We start from the raw sequence: 26549 nt of genomic DNA, 5'->3' as shown, positions 1-26549 counted from the left end.
TTGATCTTGAGTTTGGGAGTTGTCGTTCACCTACATCCAGAGAGCACCGTGGACTCAAACATTGATGGATCTGGACCAAATTTGGTACAAATCATCAATATGTACAAATGTGAAGACTGGTGGAGTTTGGGGAAACTAGACCTTGACATTTGGGAGTTGTAATTGCTGGGATTTATAGTTCACCCACAATCAAATAGCATTCTGAACCTCACCAACAATAGAATTGGGCCAAACTTCCCACACAGAACCCCCATGACCAACAGAAAATACTATGTTTTCTGATGGTCTTTGGTGAGCCCTCTGACACCCCCCTCCCAACCCCCTCAGGGGTCCCGACCCCCAGGTTGAGAAAGGCTGATCTACACCATAGAACGAATGCAGTTTGACACCACTTTCCTTGCCCTCACTCAATGCTGTGGGGTCATGGGAGTTTTGCAAGGCCTTGTCTGCCTTGAGGTTTATTGTTGGAGTCCAGAGAAGATTCGGGTGGATACAGCATTAGAGAAGACGGATCTCACTTCCTATGAAGGGACTCGGGAAGATAAGTCTTCCATGATGGATTGGACCCCCTGCCCCTGTTACTCTCCATGCAATAAGCAGTATTGACATCTCCGACTTGGGAAACGGCGGCTGGAAAGGGCTGACGCCTTCAAAAGGGGGGAAATAAGAATTTGAAATAAAGTTCCGCACTCTGCTTCTGTCAGCTGTGAAATACCAAAGCAGAAGAGACGAGATAAATCACTGGGTTTTTAAAAAAGAGCCAGCAGGCTCAGAAAGGAGGGCTCCATGCTAACAGCAAGGCTGTAATGTCAGGATCCCGCAGCCTTCCACACCCAGCCTGACAATTATGTTCTTTCCATTGAGTTCAAACTCCCTTTATTCCCATTTTTGTGGCACTCCAATTGTCCTGGTAGGGAAACGAATGTGCATTATTCAAAAACAAATGAATGCTAGCATATATACTATGCTAGTATATATTTCTGCCCCAGTGTTGTTGGGACCGCTGCCCACCAATTTCTCCCTTCTCCAGCTCTGAGAAGACCTACTTTCTCCTTTCTCCAGCTCTGAGAATGCCTACTTTCTCCCTTCTCCAGCTCTTAGAAGACTTACTTTTCCCAGCTCTGAAGAGGCCTACTATCTCCCTTCTCCAGTTCTTAAAAAACTTATTTTTCCCATTGCTTAGAAGGCCTACTATCTCCCTTTTCCAATTCTTAGAAGACTTACTTTTCCCAGCGCTGAGAAGGCCTACTATCTCACTTCTCCATCTCTTAGAAGACTTACTTATCCTAGCTTGGAGACCTACTTTCTCCCTTCTCCAGTTCTTAGAAGACTTACTTTCTCCTTTCTCCAGCTTTGAGAAGGTCTACTTTCTCCCTTCTCCAGCTCTTAGAAGACTTTTCCCAGCTCTCAGAACGCCTACTTTCCCCCTTCTCCAGCTCTTAGAAGACTTACTCTTCTCACCCCTGAGGCCTACTTTCTCCCTTCTCCAGCTCTTAGAAGATTACTTTTCCCAGTGCTGAAAAGGCCTACTATCTCCCTTCTCCAATCCTGAGAAGGCCTACTTTCTCCTTTCTACAGCTCTGTGAAGGTCTACTTCCCCCCTTCTCCAGCTCTTAGATGGCTTACTTTCTCCTTTCTACAGCTCTGAGAAGGCCTACATCACAATGTCTCCATGGCAATGCTATGGCAACAGTGGACAGGCTCTCTCTCTGGGTTCATCTACAATATCAATTTAGTGCAGTTTGAAACCATTTTATCTGCCTTGGCTCATTGCTACCGAATCCTGGGAGCTATCGTTTGGTAAGGCACCAGCACTCTTTGGTAGAGAAGACCTTGTCAAACTACAGCTCCCAGGTTTCCATAGATCTGAGCCGATCCAACCCCAGACCTTCAAGGGATTAGAATTATGACCCTTTTAATACAGCCTTGCAGTTCTTTCTCTTCCGTTGATTTAAAGTTTTGCCTTTTGATCCTTTGCCAGTTTTCCGATAGCGAATTCATAATTCCTGATTAGCAGGGGATAATAGGTTTAATTAAGGCGCCGTTGATGAAATACCGAGGTCTCCGGTTTGCCGGCCGTAGATCAGTTTATTTTGGGAGATCTGGAGAATTAGCTACTGTAAATAAGATTTCAAATCCGGTCCCCTCCGGGAAAAGTGGATAAATCTCCATTAAACGGAGGCAGTTATTTCTGGAGATGAGTTAAAGTCGGACCTTTGGACCGAAGGCATTAAAACGAAAACGGCATCAACGGGCGAACGTGTTAAATCTTAATTGCCAATAGATGGATTTGTAGAAGAACAAAGGACATTTAGCAAGCGACTAAGCTTTCCAGAGGGAAGCATTCGTGGCAGCTTCCCAAACTATGAAAAAGTTGTAGCAGAAGCAAGAAGAGTATCTCAATTTGGCCTGGGCAGAATCTTGGGATTTGTAATTTGGTGAGGAAACAGCCTTCTGTGGCTCAAGACCTTCTCAAACTACAACTTTTTTTGTCCATGACTCCAGTTAACTGAATCTATACTATACTTCTACAACCCGGAAAATACACAAAACCCAATGAATCTATATTCCCATATGATGTATTAAATATGTATATATGTATATCTGTGTGTGTGTGTATTTCTGTGTGTGTATGTGTGCATAGTGGTTTGTGAGCCACCCCAAGTCCCTCTGAGAGATAGTGGCAGGGTATAAAGAAATTATTATTATTATTATTTAACTGACACAAAAACACTATGTCACAGCAAACGAGATCTATATGCTGCATTTCGTATCACAAAATCACAAATTGAACACTTCTCAAGCGTCTATTATTATTATTATTATTATTATTATTATTATATGGTTTGTGTACTCTAATATGTATATGGGTGTATATATGTGTGTGCGTGCACATAGTGCTTTGTGAGCCACTGCGAGTCCCTCCAGGAGATGGTGACAGGGTATAAAGAAATAATAATAATAATTATTATTATTATTATTTTACTGAGACAAAAACAGTGTCACAGCAAACGAGATCTATATGCTGTATTTCGTATCACAGAATCACAAATCGAACACTTCTCAAGCGGCTATTATTATTATTATTATTATTATTATTATGTGAAACACAAAAAATCCACAGCAGATACTGTGCTAGCTGTTGTATTGAATCACAAGTCGGACACTTCCCAAGTGTCTAGGACTGTGTGATGTATCTAGGACTGTGTGATGTATGTGCAGATCCCAGTAAAGTGGCCTTCTGCAGATTTCAAATGGCAATTTTGTCAGTGCCGAATGTGTTGAAGTGCAGGCCGAGGTCTTTAGGCACTGCACCCAGTGTGCCGATCACCACTGGGACCACCGTGAATGGCTTGTGCCAGAGTCTTTGCAGTTCGATCTTTAAATCCTCATATCGTGTCAGCTTTTCCAGTTGTTTCTCTTCAGTCCTGCTGTCACCTGGGATTGCAACATTGACAATCCATATTATTATTATTATTATTATTATTATTATTATTATTATTATTAGAAACACAACAAGATAAGTCCACAGCAGACACTCTGCTGCCTGTTTTATTGGATCACACGTTGGACACTTCCCAAGTTGTTTCCCTTCAATCCTGCTGTCACCTGGGATTGCAACATCGACAATCCATACTTTGTTTATTATTATTATTATTATTATTATTATTATTATTTCTATCTTCCAAAAGCAATCCAATCACAAGCATGGTTGTTTAGAGGACGGTTGCCTTCATCTTTCTCCGAGACTGAGAGTGTGTGACCTGATGCACCCCAAAGCATGATTGTCTGAGTTGAGTCACCTGTGATTGCAACATCAACAATCCATACTTTTATTATTATTACTAGCCATGCCCTCCCACGCGTTGCTGTGGCCCAGTCTAGTGATTCCCATATTATCCTCTATTACAGTGTTTCCCAACCTAGGGGTCGGGACCTCTGGGGGGGTCATGAGGGGGTGTCAGAAGGGTTACTAAAGACAACAGTATTTTCTGTTGGTCATGGGGGTTCTGTGTGGGAAGTCTGGCCCAATTGTATCATTGCTGGGGTTCAAAATGCTCTTTGATTGCAGGTGAACTATAAATCCCAGTAACTACAACTCCCAAATGTCAAGGTCTATTTCCCCCCAACTCCATCTGTGTTTATATTTGAGCATATGGAACATTTGTGCCAAGTTTGGTCTAGATCTTTCATTGTTTGAGTCCACAGTGCTCTCTAGATTTAGGTGAACTACAACTCCCAAATTCACGGTCAATGCCCACCAAACCCTTCCAATATTTTCTGTTGGTCATGGGAGTACTTTGTACCAAGTTTGGTTCAATTCCATTGTTGGTGGAGTTCAGAATGCTCTTTGATTGTCGGTGAAGTATAAATCCCAGCAACTACAACTCCCAAATGACAAAATCATTTTATTTTTTTTGAGTGATGGTCACTCCTTGTGTTGTGAGGCGTTTTGTTGACAAATTTGGTGTGATTTTGTTCATTGGTTCTTTTGTTTTTAAGGTACTCATTATGCACAGAGCATTTATATATATATAGATAGATAGAGAGAGAGTGAGAGAGATTATTATTATTATTATTATTATTATTATTATTATTATTGTGTTCGTTTTGACCCAACTCTCCGATCTGTTTGGGTCATCTTGGATCCTGATGCTGATTTTATATATATAGATTATTATTATTATTATTATTATTATTATTATTATTATTATTGTGTTCGTTTTGACCCAACTCTCCGATTTATTTGGGTCATCTTGGATCCTGATCCTGCCCTTTGGAGTATTAACTCTCTCCCAATTTGGTGTCACCTGCAAATGTGATCTGTGCATGCCTTCTATTCTAGTCTCTCTCCTCCCAAGAAAACGGTCCCGGCAGATTCCCGGTTCCCAGTTGGGTGCAATTTAGGAACAGAGGCGATCAGTCTCGAAAAACTTCCAGCGAGAGAAAGCTCTTGGGCCCACGACAGGAGGAGGAGGAGAAGAGGGGGGGAAGAAAGAGAGGAACACACAGATGGCGATCTTAGCATACCATTGGCAGAACAGACGGCGAGAGGGAGCCTGACAGCCTTCTCGTGTCATTTCAATTTCAAGCGAGGGGTGGCTTATCGTTGGGGAGGCTGAACTCCTTTCAAGGAAAGTTCACTTCCCACCCCGGGGAGGGAAATGCAAATCGCCGTCACCACACGGCACGTTGGGTGCCAGCCGGCCCCCCAGACTGGATTTCTGCTCAGGGAGAAATAATAATAATAATACGAATAATAAGGAGGATCTTGGGAAGCGTTCCCGCTGTATGAATGCAGTCCTTTGTGGATTGGGGAGGAATGGCGAGAGAAGGAAAGAAGAGCCAAGAATGGCTGGAATTAGAACACACACAAAAACAAGAAAAACTGGACTATTCAGTTCCCAAACTAAGGGGTTATTTATCCGTCCCCCGCCCTAAACTTTAGGCTAGGGTCAGCCTAAGTCTGAAACAACTTGAAGACTTACGACAACAATCCTAATTGACTTGATTGCGGGGACAATGCCTGACTCGATAGCAGTGAAAAAGTCCTTGTGGACAACAAGTTAAACATGAGCCAACAATGGGTTGTTGTAGGTTTTTTCGAGATATATGGCCATGGTCTAGAGGCATTCTCTCCTGATGTTTCGCCTGCATCTATGGCAAGCATCCTCTGCATCTATGGCAAGCATCCAACATTCACACTTGTCTTAAGCAGGCAAAAGTTCTTTCTCCCACCCTGGACATCATTCCACAGATATATCAACCCCATTTTCCTAGTTTCCAGCAGACTTCACAACCTCTGAGGATGCCTGTCGTTGATGTGGGTGAAACGTCAGGAGAGAATGCTTCTGGAACTTTGCCATACAGCCAGGAAAACTCACAGCAACTCAGTGATTCCAGCCATGGAAGCCTTTGATAAACAACAATGTTGTTGTTGTTGTTGTTAGGCGGGACTATTACTTTTGCTGTCTCACCTTTGCTTCCTCCTTCCCTGCCTCCCTCTCTTTCTCAACCCTTACAGGTCATGCAATATTTAAACTCACATATCTAAGCAACCATGACTACAAGCATCTCTACTTTGAGTCGGATGCTGCTACCGTCAATGAAATTGTGTTGAAGGTAGGTCCAAAATGGGAATGCAAGGGCAACGGGGTGGAGATTGCGGGGAGGAGGCACCAGGAGGAAATGCTCCCAAGAGATTGATCATTGGTGGAATCATGGAGCCAGGGTTCAAGCGGAGATGAGCATTATCTCCTGATGTTTCCAACAAAGGATTACCCCAGGCAGGAAGCAGCTAGGCTTTGAAACTGCCAGGCTATTCATTACTAATCAAGCTGGTCAATTGTAACATTCACACTTGCCTCCAACAGACAAGAGCTCTTTCTCCCACCCTGAACATTATTCCATAGATATATAAACCCCACTTGCCTAGTTTCCAACGGACCTCACAACCTTTGAGGATGCCTGCCATAGGTGTGGGCGAAATGTCAGAAGAGAATGCTTCTGGAACAGGGCCAGACAGCCCGGAAAACTCACAGCAACCCATAAGACTCCAGTGGTTAGCAGTGTTTTTGGATGCAGGTCAAAGAGCCTATGTCAATTTATCCACAGCTGCCAACAAATGATTCCCCCAAGCAGGAAGCAGCCAGGCCTTGAAGCTGCCAGGCTATTCAGTGCTAACCAAGCTGGTCAATTGTAACATTCACACTTGCCTCCAACAGACAAGAGTTCTTTCTCCCACCCTGAACATTATTCCATAGATATATAAACCCCACTTGCCTAGTTTCCAACGGACCTCACAACCTCTGAGGATGCCTGCCATAGATGTGAGCAAAACATCAGGAGATAATGCTCTGGAACATGGCCAGACAGCCTGGAAAACTCACAGCAATCCTGTCTCATGTAAGTTGATGATGAATCCATTCCAGGTTTTGTTTCAGGGTTAAAAGGACCTCTCCAAAGTGCTGGATCATGTGCTGGAATGTTTTCAGCACCTTGGAGAGCTACTATAAAGCTAGCCAAAGCCTGGTATGGATTTGCTGACCCACTGACATGAAACCCGCTGATTATATAAATCCTAGTTTCCAACAGACCTCATAACCTCTGAGGATGCCTGCCATAGGTGTGGGTGAAATGTCAGAAGAGAATGCTTCTGGAACAGGGCCAGACAACCCAGAAAACTCACAGCAACCCATAAGACTCTAGTGACTGGCATTGTTTTTGGATACAGGTCAAAGTGCCTATGTAGACATGTCCAAAGGTGCCAACAAAGGATTCCCCCAAGCAGGAAGTAGCCAGGCCTTGAAGCTGCCAGGCTATTCAATACTAACTAAGCTGGCCAATTGCAATATTCGCACTTGCCTCCAACAGACAATTTCAGCAGAAAGGACAAAATCAAATTTGGCTACCAATATTTTTTAAAAAATCTGTCAGGAATTCAAAAAGTTGAATTTCAGACAGGAAACAATCAGGGTCAGCTAACACCTCCCAACAAAGGATTCCCCCAGGCAGGAAGCAGCCAGGCTTTGAAGCAGCAAGGGCATTACATGCTAATTAAGGTGGCCAATTGCAACATTCACACTTGCCTCAAGCAAACAAGACTTCTTTCTCCCACATTATTCTACAGGGATATAAACCCAATTTTCCTAGTTTCCAAGAGATGCCACTACTTCTGGGAGACCTGTCATAGATGTGGGCAAAATGTCAGGAGAGAATGCTTCTGGGAAATGGCCAAACAGCCCGGAAAAATCACGGCAACCCTGTCCCATGCAAGTGGATAATGAATCCATTCTAGGTTTGATTTCAAGGTTAAAGGGAGCTCTCCAAAGTGCTGAATCCTACGCTGGGATGGTTTCAGCACCTTGGAGAGCTCCCATAAAGCTAGTTGAAACCTGGTATGGATTTGCTGACCCAGTTTTAATTAGGCTTTTTGTGTCCCTTAGTGGCTCACTTTGGCTTATGATAGCCAATTAATTAATGCATTCTGACACCAACTGCCATGGTTCAATGCTATGAGATGCTGGAAGTTGTAGTTTTATGTGATGTATAGCCTTCTCTGCCAAAGAAGACCACTCCCAGGACTCCAAAATGATGCCAAACTGCATTAATTCTATAATGTATATGCACCAGAAATGGCGCTTGGTCCTGGTACTGAATAGGGACAACTTGTGCAAGCGAGCCAAGTTGTACTCTGGCTACAAAATGTGAAATGAGTCCATCATTTTGGAACAGGGGCAAGTTGGTTCGAAAATGTGCTCTGGGTGGGGATTGAGTCATCTTTTATGAATCAGGTTCTTGATCTAATGGAGAAATAATGGTTCCAAGGCGTTGCTGGCTGCGAAGCCTCCCAACGTGGATTCCTTCTCCTGCCTTCCGCCCCAATCGGCAACGGAAGAGCAGCACCTTGCAGTGCATAAAATTGGGCAAGATTTTATGCCACAGCGTATTAGCCAGCTAATGGCGGAGCAAAGGGTGTCTTTATCTTTTGATTTTTGCATTAACCTCCCATTAAAATTATCTATGTGATTATTGCCCAAGTGCTGGGAGATAATAAATCTCGAGGAAGAGCCGGCTTGTTAAATATCATTTAATAACGCCTCCGTCGAGGAGCACACGTGCCAAAACACACAGGAGGCAGACAAAGAGCAGAGAGAGAAAACTTCGTCAAGAAAAGTGTGGCTGATACCCACTATTTCTTGTACTTTGCTAACAAAGCAATTTGACTGATTTTTCTGGCCATTTCTCAAGAGAAAGCTCAATACTGATTTTCTAGATCTTGAAAAACAGTCTTGGTGTTATAAACACAGATATCAAAAAGATAATCCAAAGGCCTGTTCATGGTGCACAACTAGTAGCACTGTATTCCATTGTGAGATTTGTATTTGGTGAGATACGAGAGCTCCCTGGGTGAGATTTGCCCCTGTCTGAACTGTAAATTCTCTGTTGTTGTGTTCCTACAACTTGCGTTGACCTTAAGGCAAATCATGGGATTTTCTTACATTCATTGTCCATGTCTTCCTCTGAGGCTGAGTCAGTCACTTCGCAATGTCCAGACTGAGAGTTTCCATGGCTAAATAGGGATTCAGACCCTGGTTTCAGTCATAATCCAGTGCTCAAATCTCCACGAAAGCATCTATAGCAGTGGTTCCCAACCCTTTTTTGACCAGGGACCACTTGACCAGGGCCTACTTTGAACAAGGACTACTTGACCAGACACCTATTTGAACAGGGACCACTTTGGCCAGGGACCATTTTGACCAGGGACCACTTTAACAGGGACCACTTGATCAGGGACCACTTGAACAGGGATCTCTTTGACCAGTTATCACTTGATCAGGGATCACTTTGACCAGGGACCACTTAGACCAGAGACCACTCTGATCAGGAACCACTTGATCAGGGACCACTTTGACCAGAGACCACTCTGATCAGGGACCACTTTGACCTGGGACCACTTGACCAGGGACCACTTTGACCAGAGATCACTCTGATCAGGAACCACTCTGATCAGGAACCACTTGATCAGGGACTACTTTGACTAGGGACCACTTGAACAAGGACCACTTGAACAGGGACCACTTTGACCAGGGACCACTTTGACCAGGCACCAGTTTGAACAGGGACCACTTGAACAGCGACCACTTTGACCACGGACCATGGAACACTTTGACCAGGGACCACTCTCCAACATTAACTCCAACATTGATCACTGACATTTTCTGGCAATTCATTTTTGTTGTGCCGTAAATTACCTCCCTCCTTAAGTAGTGCCAAATTTCTCTACTCACAGCTGTTTTCGAACTGCTTAGGTGGAGAGTAACGTGGACTGAAGGTCAGGTGTTCACCCCAACCCGGGCTTTGAACTGCCAACCTTTCGATTGGTATGATCTATTGCTGCTGGTGATTAACCAGCTGTGCTAAAGCCCGGCCTTCAATTGTCCCTTAAATTCTGACAGCCAATTTAGCTGTCAAAGCTCTTCTGGCAGGTCATTCCGCAGTCTTAGGGCGGCCAATGAAAATCCATGAGACTTTAATCCATCTGAGGATACTTTCACCATTCTCTGGTTGTTGACCATTCTTTGGGTCTCAAATGGTTCTTTCTTTGTCCCTTTTGTCTATCTCTCTCTCTCTCCAGGTGAACTATATTCTTGAGTCCCGTGCCAGTACGGCCCGAGCGGATTACTTGGCTCAGAAGCAACGGAAACTGAGCCGAAGGACCAGCTTTAGCTTCCAGAAGGAGAAGAAAACAGGGCAGCAGTGAGGTCTTAGGATAGCCTGGAAGCCAACGGAAGAGATGCTGCCTGCTTAGAACCAAGTGGCAGGTGCCCCCCGGTTGCCTGGGACAGGAGGGGACTCATGAGCTCCGGCTGCCGAAACAGCCAGGGGCCAACCAGGGCAGAAATTGTTCTTTTATAGGTCGGCATGATGAGGCCGCATTTGGCCGCGGGCATCGCCCTTTGACGGAAACCAAGAGCCATATCAACCCCGAAGAGGGCCGCTGGGCATTTGAGGCCTCGGGGCCGGGAAGAGGCCCCCTTAGGCTTGACACCTTGTTTTGTTTTGTTTTTCTAGAACTCTCTTTCAAACATTTACTGTTGCAAGGAAAGCCGCCACAGGCTGGCCAAGCGATCCGCCAACAGAGGCTCCAACTGACTCAGGCCTCCCACTTGTAACACACTCAACACACACACAAACAAGACACACCCACAAACGTATCGCTTGTGACTCGGATCCGATTTCTTAAAACAAAAAATAAAACTTCTAGGACAAATGTACCCATTTTTTGCTATTAATAAACCAGTTGTACTCTTTCGCAAGGCCTAATTCCACAGTCTGGTTCTTGTGGTGCCATCATGTCACGTCTACTTTCTTTGAAACATACAGATCATGGGTTTGTGTGGATTTCTTTTGGTCAGAAAGTAGGGATGTGTTGCATTAATCATTTCCATGCAGAAGAATCGTGGCACCTCTTGTTGACTTGAGATGCCACCAAAAACTATTTTTCAGATAGGCCTTCCATGGGGAGAAATTGGGAAGGTGGCGAAAAGGCAGCCAAGGATCTATAGCAGTGGTTCCCAACTTTTGGTCCTTGGTGTTTTGGACTTCAACTCCCAGAAATCCCAGCTATCTTACCAGCTGTTAGAAATTGTGGGAGGAATTGTGGTTCCCAACCTGGAGGACCAAAGGTTGGGAATCACTGATCTATAGCCTTTCAGCATCTTTGGTTGCCTTTTGCACTCACCCACCATACATGACTTTAGGAGAAAACTATGGTCTTCCAGGACCCTCAACTCTCTCCGGTTCTTGTTTGTCACATATAATATTAGGCTAAGGCTATAGCCTTTGGGGATCTTCATCTTCCTTCTCTCTTCAGGAGAAGACTATAGTCTTCTGGGATCCTCAGGTTCTCTTCTTCCTTCATGGGATTGAGAGAAGACCATAGACTTCTGGGCTCTTCAGCTCTCTCCCCACTTGCTTACCACACAAGGCTATAGCCTTCCAGGATCCTCAGCTGCGTTCACCTACCATCTTCAGTCTATATAAAAATCAAAGTATATATGTTGTTTGGTTGGTTTGTTTTTACCACAAAGACTTCTACATGGCTTGATGGATCCAGACCACACTTGGCACACCCTTGGAGAAAGGCAGCAGAAGATCTGGAAAGCGCTAGCCTTCCACTATCCTTCCTTTGCTTTCCAATGCCTGCTCACTGTGACGTTAGGACACCAGGGGCTTGAGAAAGGCTCAGAAAAGGTTGTCTTGATTGGACGTTTAAAAGGTTCCTTTCTTTTTATTTATTCAGATATTCAGGAGTTTCAGCAGGATATTCAGCAGGGAGCGTTGTGGATATATCTGGAGTGATCCCATGTGCTGGGAAGAACAACTACTGGCAGGCCTTTAGGAAAGGAGGTAAAGTTGAGAGTCGTTCTTGACCGTGAAGGCAGCATTAAGGTAGCCTTATGTCAGTGGTTCCTAATTTTTTTTGACCAGGGGCCACTGGACCAGGGACAATTTTGACCAGGGACCAGTTGACCAAGTTCCACTTTGACCAGGGGCCACATGGCCAGGGACCATTTGACCAGGGACCACTTTGATCAGGGACTACTTGACCAGGGACCACTTTGACCAGGGACCACTGACCAGGGACCACTTGATCAGGGACCACTTTGATCAGGGACCACTTTGACCAGGGACCTACTTGAACAGGAACCACTTGATCAGGTCAACTTTAGATTTGGTTTGGTTATTTGGAATGCTAATTCAGAAAATTGCATTAGATAAACCACATCAGATCTAGTTTCTGATACAGAACATATGCCATTCAGTAGTCACCATTTGCTCTCCCTTAGAAAACCATATCTAATAATCTAGAGCTGATGTGGTAGTTGTAATCTTTCGTGGGTAGTCAGCCTCTCCCCTCCCGACATCCCCGTTGCCTCAGCACTATAAGAGGGTTTTGCGAGACCAGTTGCTCTCGTTGCTGTTTAGTTTCGAGGCAACGGTGTGGTAATGGTGAGGCCGCAGTCCATATTTTCATTCTTACGGACCACTTGTGGTCCACTGCTTTATGCGAACCTCTCCATAGGAGCGGTAGCCCTTTGGATCTCTAATAATAATAATAATAATAATAACAACAACAACAACAACTTTATTTATACCCCGCCACCATCTCCCTAGTAAGGTGATACAATGGGTTAAACCTTTGTGCTGGCAGGACTGCTGACCGACACGTCAGCGCTTTGAATCCAGGGAAAGTGGGTTGAGCTCCCTCTGTCAGCTCCAGCTCCCCATGTGGGGACATGAGAGAACCCTCCCACAAGGATGGTAAAACACCAAAACATCCAGGTGTCCCCTGGGCAATATCCTTGCGGACGGCTAATTCTCTCACACCAATAGCAACTTGCAGTTTCTCAAGTCGCTCCTGATGCCCCCCCAAAAAAAGAAATGATCATATTGATCCGGTATCCCAATTGGGCAATTATCCCAATTCATCGTCTTTGTCGTCCCATCTTTTTAGCTGCCGTGAAAATAACCTGTGATCTGTCTGCTGCTCTCACTTTTGTTCTCAGCTTATGACAGTTGCGGCAAACTTGATTTCAACGCTCAGCAAGGAACGGAGAGGCATCGACTTGCCCTTCCCAATAGGCTCAGGTAAAAGAAAACTGCTGCGGACCTTCCTAGCTTGTATATTCTTCCTCAGTCATAACTTTTGCCTTTATGACAATATTCTGATACATTTCTTTGGCCAGTTTTGCCTCCATCTTCATCTGTGAAAGGTCAGTGGGTTTGGGATCCAAGTACAGTAGAGTCTCGCTTATCCGACCTTAGCTTATCTGACATTCCGTCTTATCCGATGCTTTTATCCGACGCCCCCCTTTTCCTCCAGCATTTCTCCTTCAATTAAAGGAGTGCTCCCCAACTCTCTCTCCATTCCCAATAAGTGAAAAAGACAAGACAAGGAGGAGGAAAAGGGAGGAAAGGGGGAAAAGAGGCAGGACCGGAAGCAGAAACATCCTCCCTCCTTCCCTCTGTGATTTCCAAGCTCCTCTTCCACATTCAGGTACTTCCTGCTGGGCTGCTCTAGCCTTGAAGCGTTGCCCTACCTTAACCCTTTGAGTCCCTGTTGTTAATAATAATAATAATAATAATAATAATAACTTTATTATTTATTATTGTGGCACAGTTGGCTGAGTGTCAACTGCATTAAGATCACTCTGACCAAAAGGTCATGAGTTCGAAGCCAGCCCGGGTTAGAGTGGGCTTCCAACCAATTGTGTAGCCTGTTGTCGACCTTTGCAACCCGAAAGACAGTTGCATCTGTCAAGTAGGAAAATTAGGTACCACTTTGTGTGGGGGGCTAAATTAACTAATTTATGAGGCCATAAAAAAAGCACTCCAGCAAAAGCATGCGGGGAATGCAGAAGTACTTCATCAGTGTCGCAGATGGACGATGAAAGCGACAGCTCCACTGGCGGCCAGAAAAAGTTAAATAGCCTCTGTGTATGTCTGTATACGTTGTATGTCAAATTGGCATTGAATGTTTGCCATATATGTGTACACTGTAATCCGCCCTGAGTTCCCTGCGGGGTGAGAAGGGCGGAAAATAAATACTGTAAATAAATAAATTAAATAAATAAATATACCACCTTATCTTCCCTAGGGGACTCAGAGCGCTTTCCACATGTGCAAAATAATACAAAAACATACAATATAAAACAAAAACATAGGCATGAACAGTTAATACAACATATACATTAAAATCAATTTAAAACCAGTTCCACTCTGGTTCTTGGTGTCGGACGGGTAACCGTAAGAGACTCCATATTACTGGGTTGTTGTAGGTTTTTCAGGCTATATGGCCATGTTCTAGAAGCATTCTCTCCTGATGTTTCACCTGCATCAATGGCAAGCATCCTCAGAGGTTGTGAGGTCCATATTATCCGACATTTTTGTTTATCTGACATTCTGCCGGCCCGTCTATGTCGGATAAGCGAGACTCTACTGTAGATCCAAGTAGAAGTCAGTTTCCTGCGCAATAAGTTGAGAGCGCTTTGGGGACGGAGGCAAAAGCGAGGCTCTCGAGCCCAACCTTTGGAAGAAACCAGAGGAAGGAACCTCATTAAGGCACTGCTTGGGTGCAGCCCGCCAAGATTAATGGGGGCAGTTATTCACGGAGACACGTCTGTAATGGAACCATGAATTTCCAGAGGAATCTGCCTCCCGGAGTTGTTGCTACATTTCAGGAGGGAGCTTCGGCTAAAATTAATGCTGCTTAAATCATCAGCTCCTATCTCCGAGGCCTCAGCCACAGCTACTCCGAGCAGGTGGGGTTTCGTTCCTTTTTTTATGATGTGCCAAAAAAGGAAGGAGAGGGGCTCACAGGGGAAGGAGAGGAGGGCCGTAAAAGCTGTATCTCTCAAAGTTTTCAGCCCTCTCTTTTCCCTATCTCGGCTTTGTTTGTTGGAACCCCTTTACAGTGGAAAGCGTTTCTCAACCTTCCTAGTGCCGCAACCCCTTAGTACAGTTCCTCATGTTGTGGTAACCTCCAACTATAACATTACTTCGAAACTAGGGGTTTATATATCTGTGGAATGTCTAGGGTGGGAGAAAGAGTCAACATATAGTTGAGAAAGGCGAAGCTATAAATGTCGTAAATCTATATAAATAAAAATGTAATGTTCGTTTGTGGGATTAACAGAAATCAAAAACACGGGACGAATTGACACCAAATTTGGACACAAGACACTTAACAGCCCAGTGTATGTCCTTCACTCATAAAAACACTGAAAAACAAAGCAAAGGGGACTTAAAAAGCTCCAAAAAGCTAAATTAAGAAAAGCTAAATGACAATACAGAAAAACAGGGAAGGAAGAGGGAGGGAAGGGGAAAGAAAGAAAGAAAAGAAAGAAGGAGGGAGGGAAAGAAAGAAATTAAGAAAGAAAGAAAGAAGGAGGGAGGGAGGGAAAGAAAGAAAGAAAGAGGGAGGGAAAGAAAGAAGGAAGGAAGGAAGGAAGGAAGGAAGGAAGGAAGGAAGGAAGGGGAGAAGGAAGCACGGAAGCAAAGAGAGAAGAAAGGAAAGTAAGAGGTAGAGAAGGAAGAAAGGAGAGAAAGAGGGAGGGAAAGAAAAGGGGGGAAGGAAAGTTAGAGAAGGAAGGAAGGAGAGAAGGAAAGAAAAAAGGGAAAGAAGGAAGAAAAGGGAGCAAAGAAAGGGGAAAAGATATAGAGAAAGAGGGAGGGAAGGAAAGAAGGAAAGAGGGAAGAAAGGAAAGAGACAGCAGAAGAGAAAGAAAAAGGGGGAAGGAAGGAAGGAAGGAAGGAAGGAAGGAAGGAAGGAAGGAAGGAAGAAGAGAAGGAAAGAAAAAAGGGAAAGAAGGAAGGAAAGGGAGCAAAGGAACGGGGAAGATATAGAGAAAGAGGGAGGGAAGGAAAGAAGGAAAGAGAGAAGAAAGGAAAGAGACAGCAGAAGAGAAAGAAAAAGGGGGAAGGAAGGAAAGAGAGAAGGAAGGAAGGAAGAACAGAAGGAAAGACGGGAAGGAAGGAGGGAAGGAAGGAAGGAAAGAGGGAGTGAAGGAAGAAGGGAAAGAAGGAGAGAAAGAGGGAAGGTTGGCCACAGCAACGCGTGGTGGGTACAGCTAGTAAATAATAAAAAATAATTATCTGTTAAACTGTTCTCTTTATGTATGGTTAGAATACTTTTCATCTTGGTGGGTCTTTGTCTTGAACAAGCCATGAGAGGAAAGACAAAGATCCACTCAGAGGAAAAGTGTTCTTGCCATACATCAAGGGAATGACTGACCACATAGGGAAGCTGATGAAGAAACACAACGTACAAACAATCTACAAGAAAATCCAACAAATACTCTGTTCATCAAAGGACAAGAAGGATCCTCTCACCTCTGCAGGACTCTATCATACACCATACAGATGTGGACAGGTCTACATAGGAACTACCAAAGACAGAAGCATTGCCCAGACACGAATCAAGGAACATGAAAGGCACTGCAGACTAACTCAACCAGAGAAGTCAGCCATAGCAGAGCACCGGATCAACCAACCTGAACACAGGATATTATTGGAGAACACAGAAATGCTGGACCATTCTCACAACCACCATGTCAGATTACACAGAGAAGCCATTGAAATCCACACGGAAAATTTCATCAGAAAGGAGGAAACCATAAAAGCCTTATCTATTTGGCTGACTCCTTATCTAATGTTGCAGTTTCTGGCTCCTCTGACTGAACTTCTTCTTACTGCTATGAAAATGAAGAAACCATGAAAATGAACAAAATCTGGCTACCAGTATTTTTAAAAACTCTAGAAGCAGGTCTTTAAATAAGGAAGAACATTCAGAAAACAGGGGAATTCCAGACAGGAAACAATCAAGGCCAGGTAACACCTCCCAACCAAGGATTCACCCAAGCAGTCAGGGTTTGAAGCTGCAAGGCTATTACGTGCTAACCAAACTGGCCAATTGCAGCATTCATAAGAGTTCTTTCACCCACCCTGGACATCATTCCACAGAGATATAAATCTTACTTGCCTATTTATTTATTTCGAGTATTTCTACCCCGCCCTTCTCAACCCCCTCGGGGGGACTCAGGGCGGCTTACAGCCGGCACAATTCGATGCCAACAATTCAACATAGTAAAATATATAACAGCAACAATGATAAATAGTTAAAAAACATTCAATTAATACAATAATAACTAATAAAAAGAAAAGCCAATCTGGTGGCCAACATTCGCCGAGTTCTGTAATCCGTAAGTCCATTCAGCATTATCATAATACTTTCCAAAGCTCTAGTCGTCATTGTCCTTGTCAGTCTGCCAGATTACTCAAAGGCCTGGTCCCATATCCATGTTTTTAACTTCCTTCTGAAAGAGAGGAGGGATGACGATGATCTAATTTCCCCGGGGAGTGAATTCCAGAGGCGGGGGACCACCACTGAGAAGGCCCTGTCCCTCGTCCCCACCAGCCTCACTTGTGATAAAGGTGGAGCCGAGAGCAGGGCCTCCTCAGAAGATCTTAAATTCCTAGGTGGGATATAGAAGGAGATACGTTCGGACAGGTACGCTGGGCTGGAGCTGTATAGGGTTTTATAGGCCTAGTTTCCAACAGATCTTACAACCTCTGAGGATGCCTGCCATAGATGTAAGCAAAGCATCAGGAGATGTTTTGCTCACATTTATGGATCTGGAATATGTCCAGAGGAGGGCGACTGAAATGATCAAGGGTCTGGAGAACAAGTACTATGAGGAGCGGCTTAAAGAGCTGGGCATGTTTAGCCTGAAGAAGAGAAGGCGGAGACATGATAGCCATGTATAAATACGTGAGAAAAAGTCATAGGGAGGAGGGAGCAAGCTTGTTTTCTGTTGCCTTGGAGACTAGGACAATGGCTTCAAACTACAAACAAGGAGATGCCATCTGAACATTAGGAAGACCTTCCTGAATGTGAGAGCCATTCAGCAATGGAACTCTCTGCCTCAGAGTGTGGTGAAAGTTCTTTCTTTAGAAGCTTTTAAACAGAAGCTGGATGGCCATCTGTCAGGGGTGCTTTGAATACATTTTCTTGCTTCTCGGCAGGAGGTTGGACCGGATGGCCCATGAGGTCTCTTCCAACTCTATGATTTTAATGCTTCTGGAGGATGCCCATACAGCCCAGAAAAATCACAGCAACCCTGTCTCATGTAAGTTGATGATGAATCCATTCCAGGTTTTGTTTCAAGGTGAAAAGGAGCTCTCCAAAGTGCTGAATCCTATTCTGGACTAGTTTCAGCACCTTGGAGAGCTCCCAAAAGCTAGCCAAAGCCTGGTATGGATTCGCTGACCCACTGACATGAAACCTGCTGATTCCGCTCCTCTTCCTTTGAAAGATGGACAGTTTGAATGATTAAAAAGGAGGCTCTAGTCGTGTTTTATTCCCTCTGCACACCTCTTGCTTGAAAATGTAAAAAATCTCAAACAGGGTGATGTGGGCTATAAAAAGCCCTAAGCATGATTTGTGAACTCCCCTAGCCTTGGTAATCTCATCAGAGTAATGGGATTATATTTCAAGTCGCGCCCGGCCTGTTCATTACGCATTTTAAACTCCTTTTGACAGAGGAAAAGTTAAATAAAATGGGCACGCCGACCGTGGTTGACTCTCTTGATTAGACAAACAGACGCTGAGCACCAAAATGGAAAAATAATGCCCTCGTTTATTCACTTTGCCCCACTTCTCTCCTGACTAGTCGCAAAACCCAAACCTATAAATGTGGAGGGTTCCCCTGCGATGGATGGAAGAACTTCTCCCAAAAGGCATTCAGGGAGAAACTGATCCCAAAGAAGGTATTTCCGATTCCCTTTGTGCCTTTCTTTCTCCAAATGGCCAGAAATGAAGAATTATTCCTTCGCCTTCTCCATCAATGAGCCTTTATTTCACCATCAACATTTGATCTCAACACTCACCAAAGAAAGATCAAGATTCCTGGATTTTACTGCTGGATCAGACAAGATGTTGAGTTTGATCTATATTCCTCTTTTCCATCGATGCCATTAAAAAGCCCAGAAATAGGACACATTATGAGAGGCCTTCATTAAAGATTTCTCCTGACACACTTCTATTTATCACAGGATGCTGAAAATGCTCATGTGGAATGATATAAGTCTCTATAGGTTACGTGCCAATTTACAACTCAGAACTGAGAATGGTCTTGATGTTACAGGTGCTGAAGTGGTGTGAGGTTTGAGAATGGACCCATTGGAATACAGAGCAGTCACCAAGTTCCTATACTCGAAAGTCCGCACACCAAAGGAGACGTTCGATGAGATGAAAGAGGTTAATGAGGATGATTCCCCATTATATGATGGGCATCGTCAATCCCAATGTGGTCGGACTTTGGTGGTAACAGCTCCAATTCCAGGAAGAACCCACTCTGCTATTGATGGACACACCATCCAGCAAGTGGAGGTTGCCATTTTGGAAAATCACTATGTAACCATTCTCCACCTAGCCCAAAATGTCCAGATGATTGTGGGATCCATGGAAAAAAATCATCCAACACCATCTTCACTTGCATAAGGTATCCGCCCACTGGGTCCCCTGGCTTCTCACACCTTTCCAGAAGCGAGAACAAGTCCAGAAGCAGGAACAAGTCAAGTTTGCAGACGACACCAAATTGGGAGGGATAACCAATACTCCAGAGGACAGGAGCAGGATTCAAAACGATCTTGACAGATTAAAGAGATGATGGGCCAAAACTAACAAAATTAAGTTCAACAGGGACAAATGCAAGAGACTCCACTTAGGCAGGAAAAACGACATGCAAAGATACAGAATGGGGACAATGCCTGGCTCGAGAGCAGTATGTGTGACAAAGATCTTGGAGTCCTCGTAGACAACAAGTTAAACATGAGCCAACAATGTGATGTGGCGGCAAAAAAAAGCCAATGGGATTTTGGCCTGCATCAATAGAAGTATAGTGTCTAGATCTAGGGAAGTCATGCTACCCCTCTATTCTGCTTTGGTTAGACCACACCTGGAATATTGTGTCCAATTCTGGGCACCACAATTCAAGAGAGATATTGACAAGCTGGAATGTGTCCAGAGGAGGGCGACTAAAATGATCAAGGGTCTGGAGAACAAGTCCTATGAGGAGCGGCTTAAGGAGCTGGGCATGTTTTGCCTGAAGAAGAGAAGGCTGAAAGGAGATATGATAGCCATGTATAAATATGTGAGAGGAAGCCACAGGGAGGAGGAGGGAGCAAGCTTGTTTTCTGCTTCCCTGGAGACTAGGACGCAATGGAACAATGGCTTCAAACTACAAGAGAGGAGATTCGATCTGAACATGAGGAAGAACTTCCTGACTGTGAGAGCCGTTCAGCAGTGGAACTCTCTGCCCCGGAGTGTGGTGGAGGCTCCTTCTTTGGAAGCTTTTAAACAGACGCTGGATGGCCATCTGTCAGGGGTGATTTGAATGCAATATTCCTGCTTCTTGGCAGAATGGGCTTGGACTGGATGGCCCATGAGGTCTCTTCCAACTCTTTGATTCTATGATTCTATGAATGCCCTCAGGCTCTCATGGAAACCAGGAGGACTTTTCCAATTGACTGATCTTTCCCATCGCTTTGATCCTGAGACTCAAGTCCAATCAATGGAAGGAGACATTGGCTTTTTTGCTACCGCATCACATTGTTGGAATCATAGGTGATCCAGTACAACCCCTTTCTCCTTTGCAGGAAAGGCACAATCCAAGCCCTCCTGACAGATAGCCATCTAGCTTCTGGATGGCCTGCGAGGTCTCTTCCAACTATGATTCTGCTTTGAAAAGGAGACACCGAGGCAGACTTGAGACTTTCTATGTTCACTTTTTGGGGAGGCTGAGCATGAAGTGGCCCCTGAGGAGCCACAGACGGCGTGGCAGTTCTGCTGTGGCAGCGATTGCAACCGGCTTAATTAGCGGCTCCCCCGTGACAGGTTCCAGCAGCGCAGACGGAAAGCTGCGCGCTCTGGATTTCGCTAATTACCTGGCGAGGTTGTAATTCCGGCTCTTCCTTTCCCCTTGCATTGTTATTTTCCCTCCCGTTAGGACCAAAGGCCACCTGCAATGCTCAGCGATGGAAAGAAACACCTCTTGGGTGAACATGCAAAAGCACCTGCTGGGTCTCCAAGGAAGGAGGGTAGATCCATTGTTAGGAGAGATGCACCAAGAATGGAGAGAAAGGGGGTGAGAGATAACACAATGTTTGTTTGCATGTTGATGGCTGGTCATCAACATGCAAACAAACATTGTGTTATCTCTCTCCCCTTGCTATGTAATTAGTGATTCATATATATATATATATATCTTAAGGTTACATCCAGACTGTATAATGAATTCCACTTCACATCCCTGGGACTGCCATGGCGCTCAATGGTATCCTATCCTTGGAGTTGTAGTTCTGCAAGGTCTTTAGCATCCTCTGCCAAAGACTGTTTGTGTTGCAGCAGACTACAACTCCTAGGGTTCCATAGCACTGAGCCATGTCAATTCAAGTGGTGTCAAACTGCGTTAATCCCCACAGTGTAGACTAGTGTTTCTCAACCTTCCTAATACCACGACCCCTTAATACAGTTCCTCATGTTGTGGTGAACCCCAACCATAACATTATTTTCGTTGCTACTTCACAACTGTTATTTTGCTGCTGTTGTGAATCGTAATGTAAATATCTGCTATGCAGGATGTATTTTCATTCACTGGACCAAATTTGGCACAAATACAGAACGTGCCCAGATTTGAATACTGGTGAGGTTGGGGGGATTTATGTTGTCATTTGGGAGTTGTAGTTGTGGGATTTATAGTTCACCTACAATCAAATAGCATTCTGAACTCCACCCATGATGAAATTGAACCAAATTTGGCACACAGTACTTCCATGACCAACAGAAATTGCTGGAAGGGTTTAGTGGGCATTGACCTTAAGTTTTGGAGTTGTAGTTCACCTACATTCAGAGAGTACTGTGGACTCAAACAATGATGGATCTGGACCAAACTTGGCAAAAATACCCAGTATGTCCAAATGTGATCAGTGGTGGAGTTTGGGGAAAGTAGACTTGGACATTTGAGAGTTGTAGTTGCTGGGATTTATAGTTCACCCACAATCGAAGACCATTCTGAACCCCACCAATGATAGAATTAGACCAAACTTCCCACACAAAGCCCCCATTACCAACAGAAAATACTGTATTTTCTGATAGTCTTTGGTGACCCCTTTGACAACCCCAAGTGACACCTCCCCCAGGGGTCCCAACCCACAGGTTGAAAAATAGTGGTGCAGACGTACCCTTTCACTGTCCTTGCTCTTCGTAGGTGCATCTGGAGAACAATGCCGTGTTGATTATTATGTTTCAAATTCTTCAGTGACCTGATGGGAGAAATTATGGAGGTCAGGTAAGAAAGAATAAAAATAATGATGATATGGCACAGAGGGCCTTCCACCACAAATCCCTTATAAAGAGGCAATCCATAAAGAAACCAGATGAGACTCCTAAGTCGGATGGCAGTCAATCTCAAATACTCAATGTGCCCACATGTGAACACTGATGGAATTTGGGGAAAATAGACCTGGAGATTTGGGAGTTGTAGTTGCTGGGATTCATAGTTCACCTACAAGCAAAGAGCATTCTGAACCCCACCATGCCTTGAAGAACCCTCATGCCTTGAATGGACTCACCGGCTCAAACCTACCTCCAAAATCACATGCTCTCCCTCGCCCACACATGCGCACTAGGCTACCATGCACTGAACACGCCTGCTCTCCCCTACCTGCTTGGCGTTTCAGAAACAGCCCTCCCCTTGGCTGAGAGGCCAGCCAATCACAGCGGAGGATGGCTTTTGGTGGTCTGTTTCCAAAAAGGAAGAGAAGGAGAGGCCGAGAGATCTTCAGCCTTTCTCTGCCAAAGGGGTTACTAAGACCATCAGAAATATATGTTTTCTGATGGTCTTTGGTGACCCCTATGAAACCCCCTCATGATCCCCCCCCCCAGGATCCTGACCCCAGGTTGAGAAATGTTGCCCTAAGTTAAAGTTAACTTGACCACAGTTCACAATAACAAAACACACCTTCATTTTCCAGAACCACCGTCTACTAAAGTTAAACTATTGCCTTATGTATTTGAGGATACAGTTCGAAGATGGAGGTTGTAATCCCTTACCAACTTACTTGACTTACTTCTAGCCTAGGATTGCTTCCTCTGTGCTCTACCATTGCCATCCAGTTAATGCTTTGTTTCTCCTCTTTAATAATTATTATTATTATTATTATTATTATTATTATTATTATTATTATTATTTTATTTATACCCCACCACAATCTCCCCAAGGGGACTCGGAGTGGCTTACATGAGGTCAAGCCCAACAACACATCAATAAAAACAACAGGGAATAAGCAAAATAAACAATACAATTAATATAACTCACACATAGACAATAACGCACAAGGATTTCAAAACCTATGGCTGGGCCAGATGTAATAATTAAAACTTTAAAAATAAATGCTGGACATGAACAGAGGATGTGTCTAGTAGGAGGGTTTTAAACCAAAAGTAGAGAACAACCCAACGGGTAATTAAAGTGCTTCTCGGGGTATTTTGCAGGGGATTGTTTCCTTTATTCAGGGAAAGTACACTGGAACAGCCATGTTTTCAGGCTCCTCCTAAAAACTGCCAATGTGGGGGCTTGTCTGATATCCTTGGGGAGTGAGTTCCAGAGTCGGGGGGACACCACCGAGAAGGCCCTCTCCCTCATGCCCACCAGTCGGGCCTGCGAAGGAGGTGGGAGCAAGAGCAGGGCCTCTCCAGATGATCGAAGAGATCGCGTGGGTTCGTACACAGAAATACGGTCACGCAGGTAGGCGGGTCCCAAACCATTCAGGGCTTTGTAGGTAAGAACCTGCACCTTGAATTGGGACCGGAAAATGAACGGCAGCCAGTGGAGCTCCTTAAACAGTGAGATTGACTGCTCCCTGTAAGTCGCTCCAGTTAGTAGCCTGGCTGCCACCCGCTGAACCAATTGAAATTTCCAAGCCGTCTTCAAGGGCAGCCCCACGTAGAGTGCATTATAGTAATCCAGTCTGGAAGTGACTAAGGCGTGGACCACCCTGGTCAGATCCGACTTCACGAGGTACGGTCGCAGCTAGCACACGAGTCTTAATTGTGCGGAGGCCCTCCCGGCCACCGCTGATGCCTGAGCTTCAAGTGTTAGCGATGAGTCTAGGACAGTGGTTCTCAGCTATGGGGTCCCCAGATGTTTTTGGCCTACAACTCCCAGAAATCCCAAGCCAGTTTATTAGCTGTTAGGATTCCTGGGAGTTGAAGCCCAAAAACATCTGGGGACCTCAAGTTGAGAACCACTGGTCTAGGAGGACATTTCTTCGGATGAGTAACGAACTCTTTTATGGAAAGTACAAAGAGGCTTCGTTCGGATGGTGTCCGCAATCCTTCCCCGAAAGGACTTCTGTTGGGGCTTCGTTTGGGAGCTGAAATGCCAGATAATTAGAAACACCCGGCAAACTCTCTTATTGCCATGAGGATGCGATTGTGTACAGTAACGAAGCAATTATTAATGAGCAGCAGCAAGGTTGTCATTAATTTCAGCTTTTAAGGATCAGGGAGTAAGGCACGGTAAATGCGGAAACGTGGAGTTGTTAGCCCTCCGTGTTTCCTTGCCTCCCAAGCTTGGGTGGAAACGGCAGTTTCCAAAATGCAACACATTTGCTTGGCATGTGTCAGCAGTTGTGGTTTCATGCACCATATTTCTGTTTGCACCGCTTTGGGGAATGTTTGAAGAGAGAAAGAGGGATGTCAGGATTTGTCTGTAAGCGTGTCTTCTTTCTCGTCGACCAATAGAAAGCAATGCTCTTTTTGGAGAACCTGGTTCGGCAATAACTTTGATCTATATAGAGATATCTTCTATCTATGCACATAAAAAAGTGAAAATATGTATGTGTGTGTGTGGTTGGGGTGTCTAGTTAAACACACAAGCTCCCGCCTCCACAAATAGCTAATCAGGAGACCCCCATGGGCCTCCCTCCAATGACATTACAGGTTATAGTGAGCACCATGAACATGTCCAAGACCCATGCCAATGTCTTCTACAAACACCACACTGCCCACCACCCAAATGAAGGCTTTCATACAGGGACCCTTTCGTCTTAGATTTGATGTGTTTCCTCCACCACAGACATCCCAGATTTCTGACTTTCTCCATTGGTGTGGAATTTGCATGACCCCGCCCAGTGGAGTTGATGGCATAGGAGCATCACTTCAATGCTGGTCGTTTTTGCTTCTCCCAGGACACTGACATTTGTCCGCCTGTCTTCCCAAGAAATTTGCAGGACTTTCTGGAGGGAACATTGATGGAATCGTTCCAGGAGTTGAGTGTGACATCTGTAGACAGTTGTATGATTCTACAAAGGTGTTTAGAGTGGCTTGTAGGTCTTCGGAATGTGCACAGCCTACATTATCATTTGCATATTGGAGTTCTATAATATGTTGTTGTAACCTTAGTTTTGGCTTTCAGTCTGCTAAGGTTAAATAGCTTACCATCTGTCGATGTTCAATGAGAGACCGAGCTTCTTGTATGTTTCAGCAAAGGTGTTTAGAGTAGCTTTTAGGTCTTCTGAATGTGCACAGACTACATTATCATTGGCATATTGGAGTTCTATAATATGTTCTTGTGACCTTGGTTTTGGCTTTCAATCTGCTAAGGTTAAATAGCTTACCATCTGTTGATGTTCAGTGAGAGACAGAGCTTCTTGTATGCTTCTGCAACGGTGTTTAGAGTGGCTTGTAGGTCTTTTGAATGTGCACAGACTACATTATCATTGGCGTATTGGAGTTCTATAACAGATGCTGTTGTGACTTTGGTCCAATAGATGATTTCCACTCTGGTGGAAAGCTTCTCATCAACAAGGTGCAGTATCATACCGATGAAGATGGAGAATAAGTTTCTCCAAAGGTGTTTAGAGTGGCTTGTAGGTCTTCTGAATGCACACAGACTATGTTATCATCAGCATATTGGAGTTCTATAACAGATGTTGTTGTGACCTTGGTCCAATAGATGATTTCCACTTTCCACCAACAAGGTGAAGCATCATAGCGATGAAGATGGAGAGTGAGTTTGGGGCAATAACACATCCCTGTTTGACAACTGATTCCACTTTAAATGGGTCACTTTGGGAGCAATTGCTGTCCAAAACTATTGTCATCATGGAGGAGCGGCAGAATGTTCACAAATGTGTTAGGGCACCTGATTTTTTTGGAGTGTGTTATTTGGTTTGTATCACAAATGGTCCTACATAACTTAATGGATCTGAATCAAACTTGTCACATATCCCAGGAAAGAAGGAAAATGAAGGAAAGAAAGAGGGAAGAAAGAGAAAGGAAAGAACAGAAAGAAAGGAGAGTGATGAAAGTGTATGAGTATAAAGAAAGAAACAAAGGAAAGAGGGAGGGAGAAGGTGTATGAAGGAAAGGGAGGAAGAGACATAAGGAAAATACCAACTTGGGCAATGTTGGGTGCATA

The 26549-nt window shown here is 44.5% G+C and overlaps 1 protein-coding gene across 3 annotated transcripts in view; it reads left to right on the top strand.

Annotated features, from left to right (window-relative positions):
- Positions 1-10827, top strand: part of MAPKAP1 (MAPK associated protein 1) — a 162064-nt gene extending 151237 nt beyond the window's left edge. For all 3 annotated transcript variants that reach the window (XM_067471833.1, XM_067471832.1, XM_067471831.1), the window contains 2 exons: positions 6026-6123; positions 10139-10827. In XM_067471833.1, the coding sequence (XP_067327934.1) occupies positions 6026-6123; positions 10139-10264 (224 nt within the window). In that variant the 3' untranslated portion in view covers positions 10265-10827. The remainder of the gene's footprint in view (positions 1-6025; positions 6124-10138) is intronic.
- Positions 10828-26549: the final 15722 nt, after the last annotated feature.

This window comes from Anolis sagrei, chromosome 11 (assembly GCF_037176765.1).
Source record: "Anolis sagrei isolate rAnoSag1 chromosome 11, rAnoSag1.mat, whole genome shotgun sequence".
In the NCBI taxonomy this organism is placed as follows: Eukaryota; Metazoa; Chordata; class Lepidosauria; order Squamata; family Dactyloidae; genus Anolis; species Anolis sagrei.
This window is presented reverse-complemented; position numbering and strand designations above follow the sequence as displayed.